Source organism: Convolutriloba macropyga, chromosome 12 (genome assembly GCF_964194025.1).
Source record: "Convolutriloba macropyga chromosome 12, txConMacr16.3, whole genome shotgun sequence".
Taxonomy (NCBI): Eukaryota; Metazoa; Xenacoelomorpha; order Acoela; family Convolutidae; genus Convolutriloba; species Convolutriloba macropyga.
The window spans coordinates 39,352,264-39,376,352 of NC_134479.1; the positions used below are offsets into that span (position 1 = coordinate 39,352,264).

Consider the following 24,089-nt stretch of genomic DNA (forward strand, 5'->3'; position numbering starts at 1 on the left):
CAAACCAGATCAGACAACACTGTTTTTGCACTACCAAAAATATATCGTTAGTTTCAGCAGTTCAAATTTTGTTATTCAAACTTCAACAGATGACTAATAAAAGGACAGACTGAAAAAGACAATTTTAAAAATTGATGTTTTCATAGATATACAGCCAAATTCAACCAAAAATCCAGATGAGTGAAAGACCAAACACAGTCATAACTCAGAAACTCGATAAATTTTTTCTAAATTATCTAGAGTCATTCTAATAGATATAATTAGATGTCGATTGAAAAGCATATATAGATTCAAAAATGCTGACCGTTGACTTTTGAAGGCTTTGATGAAAGAAGATAAGGACAACACAATAAAAGTAAAAACAAAATCATACAAAAATTTTAATTCGCCGATATATTTTCTGAGTTCCACTACAACAATCAATGAGAATTCTCAATACTCAGGCTATGAAAAAACCCCAGAAAAAGCCTCTAAAGTTCAAACAAAAAATTTACTGAATTTTTTGAATTGATTGGTTTTGAAGTAACCATTGCCTTATAAATTTAAATAACGACATCACTTATGATATCTTTGACATCGTTAAAATGCAAATGAGACCAGTCAGTATCGAGAGTCAGGAACAATACACCATAAAGTACTTAAAAATTACATAAAATAAATTTAAAAAACTTTAGTGTCAACGTCAACAAAATCATTAGCTACCCTCAAGCCAATTCAGATAATGGCAATTTTTTATCATGAATAGAAACTTCATCAAACTTTATACACTTCACCAGAAATTCACGATATATATATATATATATATATATAGATATAAAACAATACCAACAAAAAATAATTGATCAATCTGAACTCACAAAAAGAGTCTCTGACTAGCAGGAAAAAGCCACGGTGATTCGAAAGGGCCACAATTTATAATCAGGTAGACAATTGTATTTTATTATCGCCGTCTTTGGAGAATTCTGCTCATATTTCGTGAACATAATTTAGAATTTTTATCGATTGTTTTCTATTTTCACCAGGTTAATAGTTAATAGACTGTCCCCAATGGTCATCGGAAGGCTGGATTCAAACCTTGACTTAAATTTTAGACTTAAACAAACTTGATAAGAAAAGTACATATAACTGGAAACGTTTACAATTTTAGCTTTTAACGGCGTGTTTTTTGCTCATAGGAGAGAAAAAACAGTCCAAAAAAGTGTCATGTTTTCTTGAGGTTAATTTTCAATTGTGTAGTGATCTTAAGCCTCGTGAATAAAAAACTGCTCTTATTGCCCGCGCTTTTAAAAATTCAGCATCTGCTGTTATTGACATCTGTTTGATGTCATGATAATAAAAATTTGATGATGATAAAACAACTGTTTTAAACTTATATGAAAATAATATCAGCCAAATAGAATTTGAAACTAACTGCCTAAATTATAACATAACAGCATCTACTTTAAAAACTTCAATTTCAATTCAGAAAATTACATGTAATTGACTTTGTTGTTTTCAGTAGTTTTTATTCAATCACGAAAACTGATTGACCAATGTATGTCTGTCATATCTTGCCAAGTGATACTGTCAAATTAGAGCTGTCATGTCAGCCTCTCTTCTCAAAATTAGAAGTCAAAACTGATCACACCATTAAATAAAATCAGCGTTTATTAAAAATTGAGCTGCCCCCGCGATTAAAACCATTACCTGAAACTACCAAAAGTGCTGTGCTATACAATTATGTCAATTTCTCTTCCGCTATCAATATCTATTTCTCACTCTTTCTCAAAACAGAGCAAGATTTTTTTAAATTCTGCCACGGTGTTAAAAATAAATCTATGTTGATTCACATCAATACATTGCTTCTCCTGCGCCCATACTTCGCCCAATTTTTAAAGACTACCTATGTCGGATTTCTACGGTTGCCAGCCCGCGATTTCAACCCGCTGGCTTTCAAAATTTAAGCCTTGAGAATTCAATGGTTGTTGTTAGTAAAGCTCGGCCACAACATGAAACCTTCACAACTTTCTGTTTAATATAAGAGCAATGTGACAATGTTTGAGTTAAAGCGAAAGGTCCAGGAACTAGATACTGTTTGGTTATTTAGCTCAAAACCAAACAGAATGCTTCTTAAACATTAGCTGCGGCAACCAAAAACAACTAAAATTTTCTTGATTGATGATAAAATTAATTTGAATCGAATGTATTACACAGCTATACGGTAACAAATCGAATCGCTGATGCTCTATCGATGTCAGAACCCGTGGAATTGGTTGGGGGGGGGGGGGTCGATATATGAGTGGGTTATGCTTGAAACTGTGCTGATAGATTATTTGATCACCGATTTGCTTGTCAAATTCGTTGTTTGCGAAGTAATATTTGAGCAAACTACAGGAGTTAAGCGTAATCTTAGAGTTGGCCGAAACGATGTTTAGCCGAAGGAGAGATGAAAACCAAAATTTTTAAAAGTTGCGCTAACTGTGAAAATGGCACATTGATGACACAGCATGTTCTCTGCCGCCTCAATTCAAGACATAATTTCCGAAGTAACACAAAACTGAAAAATTATGATCGCAGAGAAATCAAGATCTATATGTGGTCAAACCAAACGAAGTAAAATTTTGATGAAATCAAAGTAAAACTTAAGCTCAAATTTACTCTGCTAGTTGCCCTCTTCTACCCTGACCCTTGCTGATGCAACTTAGATTGGCTCGAAAGGAGTTATTTCACATTGAGATCTGCAATATCAATTCCGGTCATATGGATAAGAGGTAAAAAAATTATTTGCTCTTCATTGGAAGAAAACAAACTCAAAAAAAAAACAATTTAAATGAGTAATTAAGATAATAATACAAAAATATCCGTCGTTCACTTCCCAGAAGCAACTCAAATCAAAAGCTCAGAAAATCATAAACAGTCTCGCTTTTACAAAACTCTTCAACAGTTTAGTCTCAGTACACTAAACATTCTGAAAAAAATTTTAACTCTTTTTCCGGAACCCTTTTAACCCTCCTAAACGGCGGAGTTCTTTCTCTATCGCTCAGTTCATCAACCTTTCAAGTTGTCGCTCTTTTTTCTTAGCCCTCGGTTGTCGGTTCGTCCTCCTTCTCCCTCTGTGTGTCGTTCTAATTTATACCCCACCTCTCTCTCTCTCTCTCTCTCTCTCTATCTCTATCTCTCTCTCTCTCTCTCTCTCTCTCTCTCTCTCTCTCTTAAAACAGAACAAGATTTTTTATTCTGCAACGGTGTTGAAATTACATTCTGTTGATTCACATTAATACAATGCTTCTCCTGCGCCTATACTTCGCCCAATGTCTACTTTTGCTGCATTTTTAAGGTTGCCTGCCCGCGATTTCAATCCGCTGGCTTTCAAAATCTAAGCCTTGAGATATCAGTTTTTTTTTAAGTTAAGCTCGGCCCCAACATGGGAAATTTACAACTTTCTGTTTGATATAAAAGTCATGTGACATTGTTTGAGTCAAAGCGGAGCGCTCCAGAAACTAGATACTATTTGGTTATTTAGCTCAAAACCAAACAGCATGCTTCTTAAACATTAGACTGCGGCAACCAAAAACAATTAAAATTTTCTTGATTGATGATAAAATTATTTTGAATTGAAAATATTACACAGCTACGGTAACAAATCGCTGATGCTCTATCGATGTCAGAACCCGTGGAATTGGTTGGGGGGGTCGATATATGAGTGGGTTATGCTTGAAACTGTGCTGATAGATTATTTGATCATCGATTTGCTTGTCAAATTCTTTGTTTGCGAAGTAATATTTGAGCAAACTACAGGAGTTAAGCGTAATCTTAGAGTTGGCCGACACGATGTTTAGCCGAAGGACAGATGAAAACCAAAATTTTTAAAAGTTGCGCTACTTGTGAAAATGGCACATTGATGACACAGCACGTTCTCTGCCGCCTCAATTCAAGACATAATTTCCGAAGTAACACAAAACTGAAAAATTATGATCGCAGAGAAATCAAGATCTATATGTGGTCAGACCAAACGAAGTAAAATTTTGATGAAATCAAAGTAAAACTTAAGCTCAAATTTACTCTGCTAGTTGCCCTCTTCTACCCTGACCCTTGTACGCTGATGCAACTTAGATTGGCTCGAAAGGAGTTATTTCACATTGCGATCTGCAATATCAATTCCGGTCATATGGATAAGAGGTAAAAAAATTATTTGCTCTTCATTGGAAGAAAACAAACTCAAAAATAACAATTTAAAAGAGTAATTAAGATAATAATAAGAAAATATCCGTCGTTCACTTCCCAGAAGCAACTCAAATCAAAAGCTCAGAAAATCATAAACAGTCTCGCTTTTACAAAATTCTTCAACAGTTTAGTCTCAGTACACTAAACATTCTGAAAAAAATTTTAACTCTTCTTCCGGAACCCTTTTAACTCTCCTAAACGGCGGAGTTCTTTCTCTATCGCTCAGTTCATCAATCTTTCAAGTTGTCGCTCTTTTTTCTTAGCCTTCGGTTGTAGGTTAGTCCTCCTTCTCCCTCTGTGTGTCGTTCTAATTTATACTCCACCTCTCTCTCTCTCTCTCTATCTCTCTCTCTCTCTCTCTCTCTCTCTCTCTCTCTCTCGCTCTCTCTCTCTCTCTCTCTTAAAACAGAACAAGATTTTTTATTCTGCCACGGTGTTAAAATTACATTCTGTTGATTCACATTAATACAATGCTTCACTTTTACTGCATTTTTACGGTTGTCATCCCGCGTTTTCAATCCGCTGGCTTTCAAAATCTAAGCCTTGAGAATTCTAGATAAGCTCCAGAAACTAGATACTATTTGGTTATTTAGCACAAAACCAAACAGCATGCTTCTTAAACATTAGACTGCGGCAACCAAAAACAATTAAAATTTTCTTGATTGATGATAAAATTATTTTGAATTGAAAATATTACACAGCTACGGTAACAAATCGCTGATGCTCTATCGATGTCAGAACCCGTGGAATTGGTTGGGGGGGTCGATATATGAGTGGGTTATGCTTGAAACTGTGCTGATAGATTATTTGATCATCGATTTGCTTGTCAAATTCTTTGTTTGCGAAGTAATATTTGAGCAAACTACAGGAGTTAAGCGTAATCTTAGAGTTGGCCGACACGATGTTTAGCGGAAGGAGAGATGAAAACCAAAATTTTCAAAAGTTGCGCTCACTGTGAAAATGGCACATTGATGACACAGCACGTTCTCTGCCGCCTCAATTCAAGACATAATTTCCGAAGTAACACAAAACTGAAAAATTATGATCGCAGAGAAATCAAGATCTATATGTGGTCAAACCAAACGAAGTAAAATATTGATGAATTCGAAGTAAAAATTAAGCTCAAAATTACTCTGCTAGTTGCCCTCTTCTACCCTGACCCTTGTACGATGCTGCAATTTAGATTGGCTCGAAAGGAGTTGTTTCACATTGATGAGATCTGCAACATCAATTCCGGTCATATGGATAAGAGGTAAAAAAAATATTTGCTCTTCATTGGAAGAAAACAAACTCAAAAATAACAATTTAAAAGAGTAATTAAGATAATAATAAGAAAATATCCGTCGTTCACTTCCCAGAAGCAACTCAAATCAAAAGCTCAGAAAATCATAAACAGTCTCGCTTTTTCAAAATTCTTCAACAGTTTAGTCTCAGTACACTAAACATTCTGAAAAAAATTTTTAACTCTTTTTCCACAACCCTTTTAACCCCACTAAACGGCGGAGTTCTTTCTCTATCGCTCAGTTCATCAACCTTTAAAGTTGTCGATCTTTTTTCTTAGCCCTCGGTTGTCGGTTCGTCCTCCCTCTCCCTCTGTGTGTCGTTCTAATTTTTACTCCACCTCTCTCTCTCTCTCTCTCTATCTCTCTCTCTCCCTCCCTGCGTGCCGTTTAATTTATACTTTACCAACACTCTCTTATTTTATGCAAACAAACTTTAATCTCTGAAGTAAAAATTTCATCATAGATTTCAAGAATGTCATTTTTCGTAGGAGGGCTCAATTTACTGTGCAAACGAGAAAGAGCTCACTTACAATATGTCATATAACCATTGTTCAATTATCACTTTAATCTGAAAAAATGGATTTTCTTATTCTTATGTAAAGAAATCCACTTTACTTTATGACAAATTGGACTTCATTAAAAAATAATTGCCCGATAAACCGTGAAACAAAAAGCTCTTATCGCTGCTTTCCTGCTATCAAAATCAACCAACTGTAGTCACTTTCTTTCACAAGCCATGCCTTCTTTTCGTTCACTAAGGTTATCAGAATCTGTTTGATCCAGTTTTAAGTTCGGTCGAGCAAATCCATGTAGTTAAAAATGTCAAAAAACAAGGAACCTAAAGTCAAAATTTTTACTTTAGAGGGCCATGCAAGGGTCACGAAGAACAAATAGGGCGTTCAAATAAAAACAGTCATCATCGTGTAAAATCAAAACTTGGATACAACAACATGCAAAAGTTCATAATCTACAATAATACACAAGAAATGGCATCAAAAAGACGTTCGCAAGCATTCAGCAGAAGTTGAACACTCGATATAACATCTATCTTGATCTAGGGTTTGAATTTCCTCCGATAAAATTATGCAGAAAGTCTTAGAAGTCGCTAGCATTCTGAATTTTTTCAGGAGTTCACAAGCGCCCAATGCAAAAACACCGGCACGTCAAAATTGACTAAGGATAGGGATTTTAATCACTACCTATCTGAGGCTATCATTTCAATACCTCATCAAATTCACTCGGCTCCAGAAACTAAGTGTTGTCCGGTTATTAGGTTCAAAGCCAAATATCGTGTTTGTTAAACGCTAGCCTGTGGCAAGCAACATTTGCTAAAAGTTGATGAAATGACTGACGATAAAATTAAATTGATTTGAGGATGATCGAGTTGTCATCTTGCAATGAGTGTCTATATTATGAAACAGTTAAAAAACTGTAAAAATCCAAAGAAAACTCAATAACTCTGATTTTACTTTGGATCACTCTTGAAATACAGTGGGTAGTAAAAATTACTGCAAAAGTTAGAAAAGTTTTGCAATCTACCAGTTTTCGTCTGGAGTCTTATCATGAAGAAATTTTATAGAATCATTGGGTGTATGATTCAACAACTACCAGCCGTAGGACTGTAAGAAACCTCCACTCCTTTTCACAGAAGGACTCTTTCGCCCAGAAAAACAGACGAACACATTATACAAAAGTTTATTTTTTGGAGAAGTAAGCATTACTTAGTTACTCTCTTAGTGGTCCTTTTGACAACTTGCACGCTGTTGCAATTTAGATTGGCTCAAAAAAATGTAATTCTCAATGAGACCCGTAATATCAATTTGCGCTGTATTGATAAAAGTGTTAAAAATGATTATTCGCTCTTCATTGGAAGAAAGCAAATTGAAGAAAATATATTCTAGTAATTAAGATAATAATAAGGCAATATCTGTCGTTCACATCACATAAGCTGACCAAATCAAATGCTCACAAAGATACAAATAGTATGTCACTTAAAGAGCTCATCAAAATTCTACTCTCAATATTCTGAATAGTCCGAATGAATGTAAATTTTTTCAAAACCCCTAAAGGACTCAGTTCTATCCCTACTGCTCAGTTTATCAGCTTTTCAAGTTCTCTCTCTTATTCCTAGCCCTCGCTTCTGTTTTAGTGCTCCCTCCCTCTCTATCTCAATAGATGCGTGTTGCTTTAACTCCTCCATCATTACAATTTGTACTCCGCCAGCCATCTCTTATTTTATGCAAACAAACGTTAACCTATGAAGTAAATATTTCAATTTTCAATTCGAAACAGTCATAATTTTGCAAGGGCTCTTTTTACTGTGAAAACGAGATAGTGCTCAATTACAACTTGTCATATAAACATTGTTCAGGTATCACCTTAATCTGATGTAAGATACTTTTGTAATATTATGCAAAGAAATACATTTCTATTTATGACAATTTGGGCTTCAAAAAAAATCTTTGGCTAATAAACCTTAAAGTTCTAAGCAAGACGTTCTTATCGCTCCATTCCTGCTATCAAAACCAACCAACTGTATTCAAGCTCTCTCACAAGCCATGCCTTTTATTTCGTTCACTAAGGTTAAAATAATTTTTGGGATCCAGTTTTAAGTTTGGTCGAGCAGATCCTGTAAAAAATGCCAAAAAACAATGTATCTAAAGTCAAAAATTATACTTTAAAGGACCACGCAAGGGTCATAAAGAACAAATAGGGTGCTCAAATAAAAAACAATCATCATCGCGTGAAATCAAAACTTGGATACAATGTAAAGTTCTGTTGTAAAGAAATCAACTTTACTTTATGACAAATTGGACTTCATTAAAAAATAATTGCCTGATAAACCGTAAAACAAAAAGCTCTTATCGCTGCTTTCCTGCTATCAAAATCAACCAACTGTAGTCACTTTCTTTCACAAGCCATGCCTTCTTTTCGTTCACTAAGGTTATCAGAATCTGTTTGATCCAGTTTAAAGCTCGGTCGAACAAATCCATGTAGTTAAAAATGTCAAAAAACAAGGAACCTAAAGTCAAAATTTTTACTTTAGAGGGCCATGCAAGGGTCACGAAGAACAAATAGGGCGTTCAAATAAAAACAGTCATCATCGTGTAAAATCAAAACTTGGATACAACAACATGCAAAAGTTCATAATCTACAATAATACACAAGAAATGGCATCAAAAAGACGTTCGCAAGCATTCAGCAGAAGTTGAACACTCGATATATCATCTATCTTGATCTAGGGTTTGAATTTCCTCCGATAAAATTATGCAGAAAGTCTTAGAAGTCGCTTGCATTCTGAATTTTTTCAGGAGGTCACAAGCGCCCAATGCAAAAACACCGGCACGTCAAAATTGACTAAGGATAGGGATTTTAATCACTACCTATCTGAGGCTATCATTTCAATACCTCATCAAATTCACTCGGCTCCAGAAACTAAGTGTTGTCCAGTTATTAAGTTCAAAGCCAAATATCGTGTTTCTTAAACGCTAGCCTGTGGCAACCAACATCTGCTAAAAGTTGATGAATTGACTGAAGATAAAATTAAATTGATTTGAGGATGATCGCGTTGTCATCTTGCAATGAGTGTCTATATTATGAAACAGTTAAAAATCTGTAAAAATCCAAAGAAAACTCAATAACTCTGATTTTACATTGGTTCAGTCTTGAAATACAGTGGGTAGTAAAAGTTACTGCAAAAGTTAGAAAAGTTTTGCAATCTACCAGTTTTCGTCTGGAGTCTTATCATGAAGAAATTTTATAGAACCATTGGGTGTATGATTCAACAACTACCAGCCGTGGGTAGGTGATTTTTATCTTACCCGTCTCAGTTTATCGTCCTTATAAAACTTCAAATTTACTCAGCTGTTCAAGACGCACAATTTCCGGTTAACAACAGGGTCTAAAATCCAGTCATGCCCGAGCAAAAAAATATTACGAATAGAAGATATTACAAACTAACTTTGACCCTTTGAAAATTGTAGGGTAAACTACAAATAGTTCCCGGAAAATTCATTGTTTGCGTCCCTTGGCAAGGGTGTGCTCTAATTCCGTCGAAGCTGGCCTTGGATCAAACCCAACTTCAAATTTGTTTTCCGGCATCGATTTAAATGCATACCCCAGTTTTCAAATCAATCTGAATTCAACTCTTCGAGAAAATGCTTTTCAAATTAAGTGCAAATACTTTTCTCTGAAAACTGCCAATTTACTTGAAAACTGCCAAAAAACTGGTAGCACATACCCTTTTTTTCCCATGACTATCCCGTACAATACATTAGACGAAAAATTTATTGCAACCAATCTATATTGCACTTAGACTGTAATAGCTCCTTTCAAACCTCTCCACCTCTCTCTCTCTCTATCTCTCTCTCTCTCTCTCTCTCTCTCTCTCTCGCTCTCTCTCTCTCTCTCTCTCTCTCTCTCTCTCTTAAAACAGAACAAGATTTTTTATTCTGCCACGGTGTTAAAATTACATTCTGTTGATTCATATTAATACAATGCTTCTCTTGCGCCTATACTTCGCTCAATGTCTACTTTTGCTGCATTTTTACGGTTGCCAGCCCGCGATTTCAATCCGCTGGCTTTCAAAATCTAAGCCTTGAGAAATCAGTTGTTTTTAGTTAAGCTCGGCCACAACATGGGAAATTTACAACTTTCTGTTTGATATAAAAGTCATGTGACATTGTTTGAGTCAAAGCAGAGCGCTCCAGAAACTAGATACTATTTGGTTATTTAGCTAAAAACCAAACAGCATGCTTCTTAAACATTAGACTGCGGCAATCAAAAACAATTAAAATTTTCTTGATTGATGATAAAATTAATTTGAATCGAATGTATTACACAGCTATACGGTAACAAATCGAATCGCTGATGCTCTATCGATGTCAGAACCCGTGGAATTGGTTGGGGGGGGGGGTCGATATATGAGTGGGTTATGCTTGAAACTGTGCTGATAGATTATTTGATCATCGATTTGCTTGTCAAATTCTTTGTTTGCGAGTAATATTTGAGCAAACTACAGGAGTTAAGCGTAATCTTAGAGTTGGCCGAAACGATGTTTAGCGGAAGGAGAGATGAAAACCAAAATTTTCAAAAGTTGCGCTCACTGTGAAAATGGCACATTGATGACACAGCACGTTCTCTGCCGCCTCAATTCAAGACATAATTTCCGAAGTAACACAAAACTGAAAAATTATGATCGCAGAGAAATCAAGATCTATATGTGGTCAGACCAAACGAAGTAAAATTTTGATGAAATCAAAGTAAAACTTAAGCTCAAATTTACTCTGCTAGTTGCCCTCTTCTACCCTGACCCTTGTACGCTGATGCAACTTAGATTGGCTCGAAAGGAGTTATATCACATTGCGAACTGCAATATCAATTCCGGTCATATGGATAAGAGGTAAAAAAATTATTTGCTCTTCATTGGAAGAAAACAAACTCAAAAATAACAATTTAAAAGAGTAATTAAGATAATAATAAGAAAATATCCGTCGTTCTTTTCCCAGAAGCAACTCAAATCAAAAGCTCAGAAAATTATAAACAGTCTCGCTTTTACAAAATTCTTCAACAGTTTAGTCTCAGTACACTAAACATTCTGAAAAAAAATTTTAACCCTTTTTCCGGAACCCTTTCAACCCCACTAAACGGCGGAGTTCTTTCTCTATCGCTCAGTTCATCAACCTTTCAAGTTATCGCTCTTTTTTCTTAGCCCTCGGTTGTCAGTTCGTCCTCCCTCTGCCTCTGTGTGTCGTTCTAATTTATACTCCACCTCTCTCTCTCTCTCTCTCTCTCTCTATCTATCTCTCTCTCTCTCCCTCCCTGCGTGTCGTTTTAATTTATACTATACCAACACTCTCTTATTTTATGCAAACAAACTTTAATCTCTGAAGTAAAAATTTCATCATAGATTTCAAGAATGTCATTTTTCGTAGGAGGGCTCAATTTACTGTGCAAACGAGAAAGAGCTCACTTACAATATGTCATATAACCATTGCTCAATTATCACTTTAATCTGAAATAATAGATTTTCTTATTCTTATGTAAAGAAATCCACTTTACTTTATGACAAATTGGACTTCATTAAAAAATAATTGCCTGATAAACCGTAAAACAAAAAGCTCTTATCGCTGCTTTCCTGCTATCAAAATCAACCAACTGTAGTCACTTTCTTTCACAAGCCATGCCTTTTTTTCGTTCACTAAGGTTATCAGAATCTGTTTGATCCAGTTTAAAGCTCGGTCGAGCAAATCCATGTAGTTGAAAATGTCAAAAAACAAGGAACCTAAAGTCAAAATTTTTACTTTAGAGGGCCATGCAAGGGTCACGATGAACAAATAGGGCGTTCAAATAAAAACAGTCATCATCGCGTAAAATCAAAACTTGGATACAACAACATGAAAAAGTTCATAATCTACAATAATACACAAGAAATGGCATCAAAAAGACGCTTGCAAGCATTCAGCAGAAGTTGAACACTCGATAAATCATCTATCTTGATCTAGGGTTTGAATTTCCTCCGATAAAATTATGCAGAAAGTCTTAGAAGTCGCTTGCATTCTGAATTTTTTCAGGAGGTCACAAGGACGTCAAAATTGACTAAGGATAGGGATTTTAATCACTACCTATCTGAGGCTATCATTTCAATACCTCATCAAATTCACTCGGCTCCAGAAACTAAGTGTTGTCCGGTTATTAAGTTCAAAGCCAAATATCGTGTTTCTTAAACGCTAGCCTGTGGCAACCAACATTTGCTAAAAGTTGATGAATTGACTGACGATAAAATTAAATTGATTTGAGGATGATCGAGTTGTCATCTTGCAATGAGTGTCTATATTATGAAACAGTTAAAAATCTGTAAAAATCCAAAGAAAACTCAATAACTCTGATTTTACATTGGTTCAGTCTTGAAATACAGTGGGTAGTAAAAATTACTGCAAAAGTTAGAAAAGTTTTGCAATCTACCAGTTTTCGTCTGGAGTCTTATCATGAAGAAATTTTATAGAATCATTGGGTGTATGATTCAACAACTACCAGCCGTAGGACTGTAAGAAACCTCCACTCTTTTTCACAGAAGGACTCTTTCGCCCAGAAAAACAGACGAACACATTATACAAAAGTTTATTTTTTGGAGAAGTAAGCATTATTTAGTTACTCTGTTAGTGGTCCTTTTGCCAACTTGCACGCTGTTGCAATTTAGATTGGCTCAAAAAAATGTAATTCTCAATTAGACCCGTAATATCAATTTGCGCTGTATCGATAAAAGTGTTAAAAATGATTATTCGCTCTTCATTGGAAGAAAGCAAATTGAAGAAAATATATTCTAGTAATTAAGATAATAATAAGGCAATATCTGTCGTTCACATCACATAAGCTGACCAAATCAAATGCTCACAAAATTACAAATAGTATGTCACTTAAAGAGCTCATCAAAATTCTACTCTCAATATTCTGAATAGTCCGAATGAATGTAAATTTTTTCAAACCCCCTAAAGGACTCAGTTCTATCCCTACTGCTCAGTTTATCAGCTTTTCAAGTTTTCTCTCTTATTCCTAGCCCTCGCTTCTGTTTTAGTGCTCCCTCCCTCTCTATCTCAATAGATGCGTGTTGCTTTAACTCCTCCATCATTACAATTTATACTCCGCCAGCCATCTCTTATTTTATGCAAACAAACGTTAACCTATGAAGTAAATATTTCAATTTTCATTTCGAAACAGTCATAATTTTGCAAGGGCTCTTTTTACTGTGAAAACGAGATAGTGCTCAATTACAACTTGTCATATAAACATTGTTCAGGTATCACCTTAATCTGATGTAAGAGACTTTTGTAATATTATGCAAAGAAATACATTTCTATTTATGACAATTTGGGCTTCAAAAAAATCTTTCGCTAATAAACCTTAAAGTTCTAAGCAAGACGTTCTTATAGCTCCATTCCTGCTTTCAAAATCAACCAACTGTATTCAAGCTCTCTCACAAGCCATGCCTTTTATTTCGTTCACTAAGGTTAAAATAATTTTTGGGATCCAGTTTTAAGTTTGGTCGAGCAGATCCTGTAAAAAATGCCAAAAAACAATGTATCTAAAGTCAAAAATTATACCTTAAAGGGCCACGCAAGGGTCATAAAGAACAAATAGGGTGCTCAAATAAAAAATAGTCATCATCGCGTAAAATCAAAACTTGGATACAATGTAAAGTTCTATTGTAAAGAAATCAACTTTACTTTATGACAAATTGGACTTCATTAAAAAATAATTGCCTGAAAAACCTTAAAACAAAAAACCCTTATCGCTGCTTTCCTGCTATCAAAATCAACCAACTGTAGTCACTTTCTTTCACAAGCCATGCCTTCTTTTCGTTCACTAAGGTTATCAGAATCTGTTTGATCCAGTTTTAAGCTCGGTCGAGCAAATCCATGTAGTTAAAAATGTCAAAAAACAAGGAACCTAAAGTCAAAATTTTTACTTTAGAGGGCCATGCAAGGGTCACGAAGAACAAATAGGGCGTTCAAATAAAAACAGTCATCATCGTGTAAAATCAAAACTTGGATACAACAACATGCAAAAGTTCATAATCTACAATAATACACAAGAAATGGCATCAAAAAGACGTTCGCAAGCATTCAGCAGAAGTTGAACACTCGATATAACATCTATCTTGATCTAGGGTTTGAATTTCCTCCGATAAAATTATGCAGAAAGTCTTAGAAGTCGCTAGCATTCTGAATTTTTTCAGGAGTTCACAAGCGCCCAATGCAAAAACACCGGCACGTCAAAATTGACTAAGGATAGGGATTTTAATCACTACCTATCTGAGGCTATCATTTCAATACCTCATCAAATTCACTCGGCTCCAGAAACTAAGTGTTGTCCGGTTATTAAGTTCAAAGCCAAATATCGTGTTTCTTAAACGCTAGCCTGTGGCAACCAACATTTGCTAAAAGTTGATGAATTGACTGACGATAAAATTAAATTGATTTGAGGATGATCGAGTTGTCATCTTGCAATGAGTGTCTATATTATGAAACGGTTAAAAATCTGTAAAAATCCAAAGAAAACTCAATAACTCTGATTTTACATTGGTTCAGTCTTGAAATACAGTGGGTAGTAAAAATTACTGCAAAAGTTAGAAAAGTTTTGCAATCTACGAGTTTTCGTCTGGAGTCTTATCATGAAGAAATTTTATAGAATCATTGGGTGTATGATTCAACAACTACCAGCCGTGGGTAGGTGATTTTTATCTTACCCGTCTCAGTTTATCGTCCTTATAAAACTTCAAATTTACTCAGCTGTTCAAGAAGCACAATTTCCGGTTAACAACCGGGTCTAATACCCAGTCATGCCCGAGCAAAAAAATATTACCAATAGAAGATATTACAAACTAACTTTGACCCTTTAAAAATTGTAGGGTAAACTACAAATAGTTCCCGGAAAATTCATTGTTTGCGTCCCTTGGCAAGGGTGTGCTCTAATTCCGTCGAAGCTGGCCTTGGATCAAACCCAACTTCAAATTTGTTTTCCGGCATCGATTTAAATGCATACCCCCGTTTTCAAATCAATCTGAATTCAACTCTTCGAGAAAATGCTTTTCAAATTAAGTGCAAATACTTTTCTCTGAAAACTGCCAATTTACTTGAAAACTGCCAAAAAAATGGTAGCACGTACCCTTTTTTTTCCCATGACTATCCCGTACAATACTTTAGACGAAAAATTTATTGCAACCAATCTATATTGCACTTAGACTGTAATAGTTCCTTTCAAAATATCAAAAATATTCGAATCATATTTTTTCCAGTGTTAGTAACTCAAGTGTGGGTGGTTGGAATGGCCAGCAAATATAACAAGCCGAGAAGACAATGGGGGTGTATATGTCAAAAAATTTTGTCCGATTTATATAACGACCAGTCGTAAGTGTCGGTAGATTGCTCCAGGTGGCATTTCTTAAAATAGACAAAAAAATTAAACTTCTGTACCAAACCAATCTATCTTAATTTAAGTTAAATAAATGGTTACTATCAGTTAATATAAACTCCAGAAAGAACTTTAAATTTGTGTGATTTTTCGCTATCTACATGACTAGTTTTTTCTCGTGAACTTAGTTTCTTCATTTCAAATTCAAACTCCGGTCTGCTTCAAACTAGCAAATTTATTTCATTTTTCTGCTTCATCTCTGAAGGATGTCTGAAATTAGCTTAGTCCGATCACACTTTTGACGCTTGGTCTCATGTATATATATATATATATATATATATATATATATATATATATATATATGTATATATATATATATATATATATATATATATATATATATATACCATACCTAAGTAACTGACCTACGCTTACCGCTCAATATGCTTTTGTTCATTAATTTGCTTCTTAACGAGTGTTACGATTTACAATAGCCTTTGATACAATGACCTTCAATGCAATCCGAGCAAGATGAGGAAAACAATTATAATTAACCACGTGCTGAAACCAAATACTCATAATTTCAAACGATATTATCACATTCACTTGATCTTTTCGAGCTTGAGATTCTTAAGCATAAAGCGTTATAATAAAGCATTTCTAAACAAGTGATTGAATTAATGTTGCACCGCAACATTTGGTCCACCGACAAATAGGTTAAGGATAAAATAGTCAAAGCATTAGGCACCAAAAGCATTAACTCTCTCAAAATATTTAGCAAAATATCTAAAAGGGGAAACTTAAAGGGGAAGTTAAAAGCGGACCCCCCGCTAGATAACACATCCCCCCTCATGTTATACAGGTTGATTAACTTGAATAACAAGGTTGATTAACCTAATTCTGAGACCCGGTAAAGTTATCTAGTGGGAGAACTATATCTCAAGGGTTACAAAAACTTTTTTTGTGAAACTTCGGGGAAAACAATCTCGTTCTCAGTTCTCGCGGAGAATTCGAATTTTTTAGTTTAGGTTTGCTCCCCCGAAGTAATAGCACTAAGTTCGCGCGCAAAAATTGGCCGCATTTTTTGAAGGGGGGATTAATTGAAACCCGATTTCCCATCTTTTGCGTTCTTTTAGTGTGTTTTTAGCTTTCAGCACAGCAAAATCCACGAAAAAGACAAAGAAAACTAATACGAATAAAGACCAGCATCAAAGACACGAAAAAAACGCCCTCAAAGGCAACAGCAAGTCAAATTGTCCAATCTTGAAATGCAGAAACAGTCGCGGGGATCACACCGCAGCGTTGCTACAAGGGGTAACAATGAGGCTCAAAATATCATGTCAAAATATCTAGACACCGTTTCAGAAGCAGACATCAACAGGCTAAATCAGGTAGCGACACTTCTCACCCGAAAGCAGAATTTTCTGGTAACTTTGAACCAAGAACTTCAACAGAACTTGACGGAGGCGGAAGCACTGGACAATGACATTCTGGAGTCCGAGGAAGTTGATGACAAGTTGACACAGAACATTGATGCAACCAAACGCTTCACGAAACATTTTGAGGGACCTTCAACAGCAGCAGATACTTCAACGCCATCTACTTCAACGCTCTCCGATGCTATGAGGAACTCAGCCAACATCAAGTTACCAAAACTCAATCTGCCAGTTTTTTCGGGTAATTATATGGAATGGACTTCGTTCTTTGATTTGTTCAAAGGAGCAGTCATCGACAACAGTTCTCATCAAGAAGTCAAACTGCTTGCCTCCATACCAGTTACCAATCACAGCTTCGACATTGCTATGAATACTCTGATAAACAGATATGAGAACAAGAGGATCATCATTCGCACACACCTGCATTCAATTGTTTCGTATCGATCACTGACAATCGGTAATGCCAGAGACTTAAGAAATTTAATTCAAGCAATGGACGAACATCGACTTGCCTTGCAGAATTTGGGAGAATCAGTCAACAGTCAAGACATCTTTTTTGTTTATTTGATCAGTGAGAAGCTGCCTACAGAGACAAGAAAACAATGGGAGCTGTCTTCAAAAGGCAAGGAACCTCAAAGGTATGCAGAGCTCAGACTTTTCTTAGAGGAACGTGCACAAGCACTCGAGGCAACAGCGCCAAATGGATTCGGAGCAACAAAAACTCAAATGAACGGTAACCAACGACATTTGCACACACATTTGGCGACTTCCGAGCAACAATGCGAATGTTGTGAAGAAACGCACAAAATTTTCAAATGCAGAAAGTTCAAGAAACTTTCAGTAAAGGAACGTGCAGAGCTGATAAAGGTTAGAAAACTTCGTTTCAATTGTCTGCGACCGGAACACAGATCAGAAGATTGTGATGGATCGAAATGCAAGCAATGTGGTAGAAAGCATCATACTCTTCTTCATCGTGGAAACATTCACAACAGAAGCACCGATCAGCAAACAACTAGCGGAACAACCAGTACTCAAACAAATGACAAACAGAAGAACAACGCTATAAAAACAACAGCAATTGCAAAATCTAAGGATGAAAACAAGTTCACAGGAGCTATTACTGCAAAGCTGATAAAGGTTAGAAAACTTCGAACGTGCAGAGCTGATAAAGGTTAGAAAATTTCGTTTCAATTGTCTGCGACCGGGACACAGATCAGAAGATTGTGATGGATCGAAATGCAAGCAATGTGGTAGAAAGCATCATACTCTTCTTCATCGTGAAAACATTCACAACAGAAGCACGGATCAGCAAACAACTAGCGGAACAACCAGCACTCAAACAAATGACAAACAGAAGAACAACGCTATAAAAACAACAGCAATTGCAAAATCTAAGAATGAAAACAAGTTCACAGGAGCTATTACTCAACGCACTTCAGAAGAAGTCTTTCTTCAAACCGCAATTGTTTCCGTTAATGTTCACGGCGAGACAATTTTACTTAGAGCACTTTTAGACTCAGGTTCACAAAACAACCTTATAACTGAATCAGCAGTACAAAGGTTACAATTGAAGAAGAAAAGCAGCAACACAAAAGTTTTTGGACTAGGTGGGACGGTTCAAGACAACAAAGGTCGCGTGGACCTTCTTATCTCATCAAGGAACAGATCGTCCACTGTCAATACTAGTGCGTCAATTTTGACGAAAATGACTGATAATCTGCCATCACGGTTCATTGACACCAGCCAATGGGAAACAGTAAAGGAATTGGAGCTTGCTGACCCAGACTTCTACAAGCCGTCAATAGACCTCTTGATCGGAGCATCCCATTATGAAGATATAATGATTGGCAACAATCAACTAAAGGAGCCTAACTGTGGAATAACATATAGGCTATCAATGTTCGGTTGGGTCGTTATTGGAAGGGAACAGACAGACAAAACCTATACAAACGATCTGCAGACTTTCTTTGTTTCTTCAGAGCCAGAAAACTTGCAGCGTTTTTGGGAAATAGAAGAAGTTCCAGCAGCGCAGCTTTGGACAGCCGAAGAAAAACGCTGCGATGATCACTTCAAGGAAACAACTAGAAGAAGCCCTGAAGGTCGCTTCATAGTGAAACTTCCCTTCAAGAACGAGACAAAAGCATTGGGAGGTTCACTTCAACAAGCCAAAAAACGACTCCGCAGTCTTCTATTCAGATTGGAAAGACAACCCGACTTTTATAAGAGATACGCAGAGTTCATTAGAGAGTTCTTTCATCTCGGACACATGGAGAAAGTTCCAACATCAGAACTTGTCAAGCCTGTTGAAAACTACTACTATCTTTGTCATCATTGTGTTTTCAAGGAGTCAAGCACTACCACCAAGCTGAGGGTCGTTTTCGACGGATCCGCCAAAATGACAACAGGAATATCTCTTAACGACAGACTCATGGTTGGACCAAAAATTCAGAAAGACCTGTTCAGCATTCTTGTTCGATTTTGACTACACCAAATAGCACTTTCTGCTGATATTGCAAAAATGTACAGGCAAGTGGAATTGGACAAAGAAGACAAAGATTATCACCGATTATTGTGGAACGATCCAAATTCAGAAGCGATTGAAACCTTTCGTATAACTCGGGTAACTTACGGCATTGCTTCTTCGTCTTTTCATTCAATTCGACCACTGCAAGTTCTTGCCGAAGAAACAACAAACAATAAACTGCGGTTGTCACTAACAACTGATATGTATGTGGATGATCTACTTACAGGATGCGAAGATTCAAAAGCCGCAGAGAAGCTCCAGGACGCCATTATTACGCTTCTTGCTTCAGCAGGTTTTGATATACGGAAATGGGTATCTAGCGACTCAAAACTTGTATCAAGACTAGCTGCCACTTTCAGAGAAACGGAAGACGAGAAGATAATTGAAAGCGAAGACTATGCCATTAAGACGCTTGGGATAAGGTGGAATCCAAATCCTGATCAATTTGGTTTCACAGTAGAACTTGACAAGGGAGCTCCGTTTACTAAACAGCAAATCCTCTCAGAAGTTTCACGTTTATTTGACCCACTCGCATGGCTATCACCAACGACTATTCAAAATAAATCCTTTGTTCAACTGTTGTGGATGGACAAACTTAGCTGGGATCAACCTTTGTCGGACCCAATTCTACAGCAATACCTGCGACTTCGAGCACAACTGAAGGATCTTGAAAAAAATTAGTCTTCAACGGAAGGTTCTCAAGCCAGCCACGAAATCAGATTTGCAGTTGCACGTCTTTTGCGACGCTTCTACTACAGCTTATGTTGCTGTCGTTTTCATCAGACAGGAGACAGACAATTTCATTGAAACAAAAATGTTTACAGCAAAGACGAGAGTTGCCCCAATTAAATCAGTTTGTGTGCCAATGTTGGAACTTTGTGCTGCCCTGCTAGGAGCTAAGCTTGTTGAGGCAGTGACAAATGCTATTAGCGATGAACGGTTTCCAACCCCGAAGGGTTTTGTGTGGTCAGATTCTACGGTTACAATTGCCTGGCTACAAGATTATCCGAGGAAATGGAAAACATTTGTCGCCAACCTAGTGGCGAAAATAAAAGAAATTATTCCAACTAGTAGTTGGAAATATGTTCCAACAGAAGATAATCCAGCGGATAGTGCTTCAAGAGGATTAGCAGCCGCTGATTTATTGGACCATAAGCTTTGGTGAAATGGACCAGAGTGGTTGCGGCAACCTGAAAACGCCTGGCTTTCACTTGACATTTTGTCACCTGCAGGAGAAGAGACCGAAAAAGAAGTAAAAGTACTATCTGAAAATGTGACAATGATTTCATCAAAAGAAGATAATGCAATTTTATTGATGATAAATCGGCATTCCTCAATACACAAAGTTACAAGGATATTTACGTATGTCCAAAGGTTCATCAGCAGTATTAAGAGAAGAATTCAATCTCCAAAAGTGAAACAGTGGACAACAAAAATGTCGGAAAGCTTAAAAGCATGCTCTTCAACGCCAAAGGAAAGGACTGATGGCAATGAGTCTACGTCTCAACCCATGATCCAGACTTATAATTCAGACTTCTTACAAGGGAAAGATTTATACGAAGGAAGACTTCAACTGTACAGCTTCATACTGCGAAACTTTCTTCATGAATACAAGATCATCAGGAATCAGCCCACTGAATATGCAAGCAACAGCAGCAGAGATGCGACACAACAAGACATTCAGCAACGTAACAAATTAACTGGACCAGAGGGGTTTGGTGGTATAGGTAGGGCCGGGGGCCCAGGTAGTCTTGTCAGCACCGGGGGCGCAGGTGAAAATGCGAGCTCAGTCTCTACTGCCAATTCCTTAGGTACAGGTAGGGCCGGGGGCCCAGGTAGTCTTTTCAGCACCGGGGGCGCAGGTGAAAACGCGAGCTCAATTTCTACTGCCAATTCCTTAGGTACAGGTAGGGCCAGGGGTCTAGGTAGTCTTGTCATCACCGGGGGCGCAGGTGAAAATGCGAGCTCAGTTTCTACTGCCAATTCCTTAGGTACAGGTAGGGCCGGGGGCCCAGGTAGTCTTTTCAGCACCGGGGGCGCAGGTGAAAATGCGAGCTCAATTTCTACTGCCAATTCCTTAGGTACAGGTAGGGCCAGGGGTCTAGGTAGTCTTGTCAGCGCCGGGGACGCATGTGAAAATGCCAGCTCAGTTTCTACGAATTCCTTAGGTATAGGTAGGGCCGGGGGCCCAGGATGTCTTGTCAGCGTAGATGGTGTCGGGATCTCAAAGGATGATGCCAGCCATGGTATAGGTTGGGCCGGGGGCCCTGGGAATCAGCTGTAGATCGTGTCTACCGGGAGTACAGACAATTCTAGCGAAACAGTACATCAGTTCAACAAAGATGAAACCAGAGAAAAAAAAATGTTTTGTTAACGCCTATAAAGCAGCCACCAAGGGGAGACACAGAAGACGAAAATTTCCTAGAAGCAGCAGTCTCAGCAGCCTTTCACCATTTTTTGATGAAGAAAATAAAGTGATTCGAGTTTTTGGGACGCCTAGCCAATTCACCTTACACAATAGACCAAAAATTTCCAGTTCTTATTCCAAGAAAATCACCAATCACTGAAATGCCTATTCAAGAAGCACACTAGAAAAATCTTCACGGAGGACCACAATTGACGTTATACACGCTTCGACGAACTATTTGGATACCTCGAGGGCTTTCTGTAGTGAAGGGTGTCTTATACAGATGCAAGCCAAGTATCCGCTTTGATGCCAAATTGTTACAGCCTCAGATGGAAGATCTAACTCGAGAACGATTAGTGCCGTCATTTGCGTTCAGTCACTGCGGACTCGACTATTGTGGACCGTTCTACACAAAAAATGGAACTCGAACGCTTTTGAAAACAAACGTTGCAATTTTCATTTGCTTCAGTACGAAGGCAGTTCACATAGAGCCAGTTATGTCTCTGACCACGGACGACTGTCTTGCAGCCATTAAACGAATTGTATCTCGTCGAGGTATTCCTGACGAAATATACAGCGACAACTCAACCACTTTCATTGGGACCAAGGGAGAGTTAGAGTTTTGACAAGCCTTAGCTACTCACGAGTTCGAAACTTTGATATCAACATTCGGCAAGGAGAACAATATTACTTGGCTTACTATTCCACCGAGAACACCAAATTTTGGAGGACTAAGAGAGGCCGCTGTCAAATCCTTGAAACTGCACATGTACCGCAGCATTGGAAAAACAAAACTGTTTTTTGAAGACTTCACAACACTGTTGGCACAAATTGAAGCAATCTTAAATTCAAGGCCTATTACCTCCGTTTCAAATGATCCCAATGATGCCTTAGCACTTACACCAATTTAATAGGAACGACCAATCACAGCATTGCCTGAACCAAAAACAACAGGAAAAGAAACAATTTCCCTGACACGACAGAAGAAGAGGATGGAACATCTTATCAGGGACTTTTGGAAGAAGTGGTCAACAGAATATTTGTCAAATTTACAACAACGGAACAAATGGCAAACGGGACAAACAAATATTGACATCAATGATGTAGTAATAATCAAGGAAGAGAACACACCATAAAATAGTTCGAGTTGTTGAATTGAAGACATCATCAGGACTATTTATACGGCCAGTCAACAAGCTTGTCTTGTTAATGAAAAACGATAATGACATGCCGCCATTAAGATCTGACAAGGAAGATGACACAGATGAAGAATGAACAACAGAGGATGCAGACGAGGAATGACATCAAGGAAATGTAAATTACAACTGTACAAAACTGACAAACAAGAACTGATTGAATTTAAGAAAGTATCAATAAACTTGTGATGGGTTGCTGAGAAAAATTATTTAATTTACCGCAATTGACCACTTAACCAGAAAGCCAGCTTCAATGATATATTAATAAAGTCGAACCAGTTCAAGGAGGCCGGTACGATACGATTTACAATAGCCTTTAATACAATGGCCTTCAATGCAATCCGAGCAAGATGAGGAAAACAATGATAATTAACAACGTGCTGAAACCAAATCTTCATAATTTCCAACGATATTATCACATTAACTTGGTCTTTTCGAGCTTGAGATTCTTAAGCATAAAGCGTTATAATAAAGCATTTCTAAGCAAAAGATTCAATTAATGTTGCACCGCAGCAACGAGATCTCACTCAATTCAACTTAGTTGCGTTTTTTTTGGAATCGCCGATAAGTACCTTATTCAAAGTACCTAATTCACAAGTAAGGTAGAGTTAAACCAATCGGGGGTCAGCTTTTTTGCCAAATTTTTTAACAGTTTTTTCTAAAAAATTTTGCGAAATTACAAATAAGAAAAGAGAAGCAATTATTACTAAATAACGTTAAGAAACCATTGGAAAACACAATTTGTGGAACCTTGGATAAAATTTTTAAAAAATTATATAAAACCCTTAAGGAACCTATAAAAAATGACAAGGAAAACCCCGCGAATGCAGACGAGGAACAGGTACCAATAATTCTGAAGGTAGTCAAAAAAGGAAAGCAAAAGAGTAGATACAGACTTGATAGGCATAAGCATATTCGTCTGCAATTGCAAAGCTAGCCCGGTTTTTGTATTTTAGTAACGTTTAAGTTTGAAAAGGTTTGTGATTTGCATTTTTTCTCAAACGTGCAAATTTAGGGGTTAAATTGCAACTTTTGTCCACAAAAGTGATTATTTCTAAAAATCGATCGCAATGGCAAAAATTTTGTTCGAAAACACAAGTTGGCAAAATGCATCGCATTATATACGTAATT

At 37.0% G+C, this 24,089-nt stretch overlaps 1 protein-coding gene across 1 annotated transcript in view; it reads right to left on the reverse strand.

Moving 5' to 3' along the window:
• Positions 1-24,089, reverse strand: part of LOC142350494 (uncharacterized) — a 169,801-nt gene that overhangs the window by 62,054 nt on the left and 83,658 nt on the right. The window contains exons 11-13 of the mRNA XM_075402344.1: positions 21,057-21,622; positions 17,092-17,251; positions 16,858-17,015 (exon numbers count right to left, since the gene is read on the reverse strand). Coding sequence (XP_075258459.1) covers positions 16,858-17,015; positions 17,092-17,251; positions 21,057-21,622 — 884 coding nt within the window. The remainder of the gene's footprint in view (positions 1-16,857; positions 17,016-17,091; positions 17,252-21,056; positions 21,623-24,089) is intronic.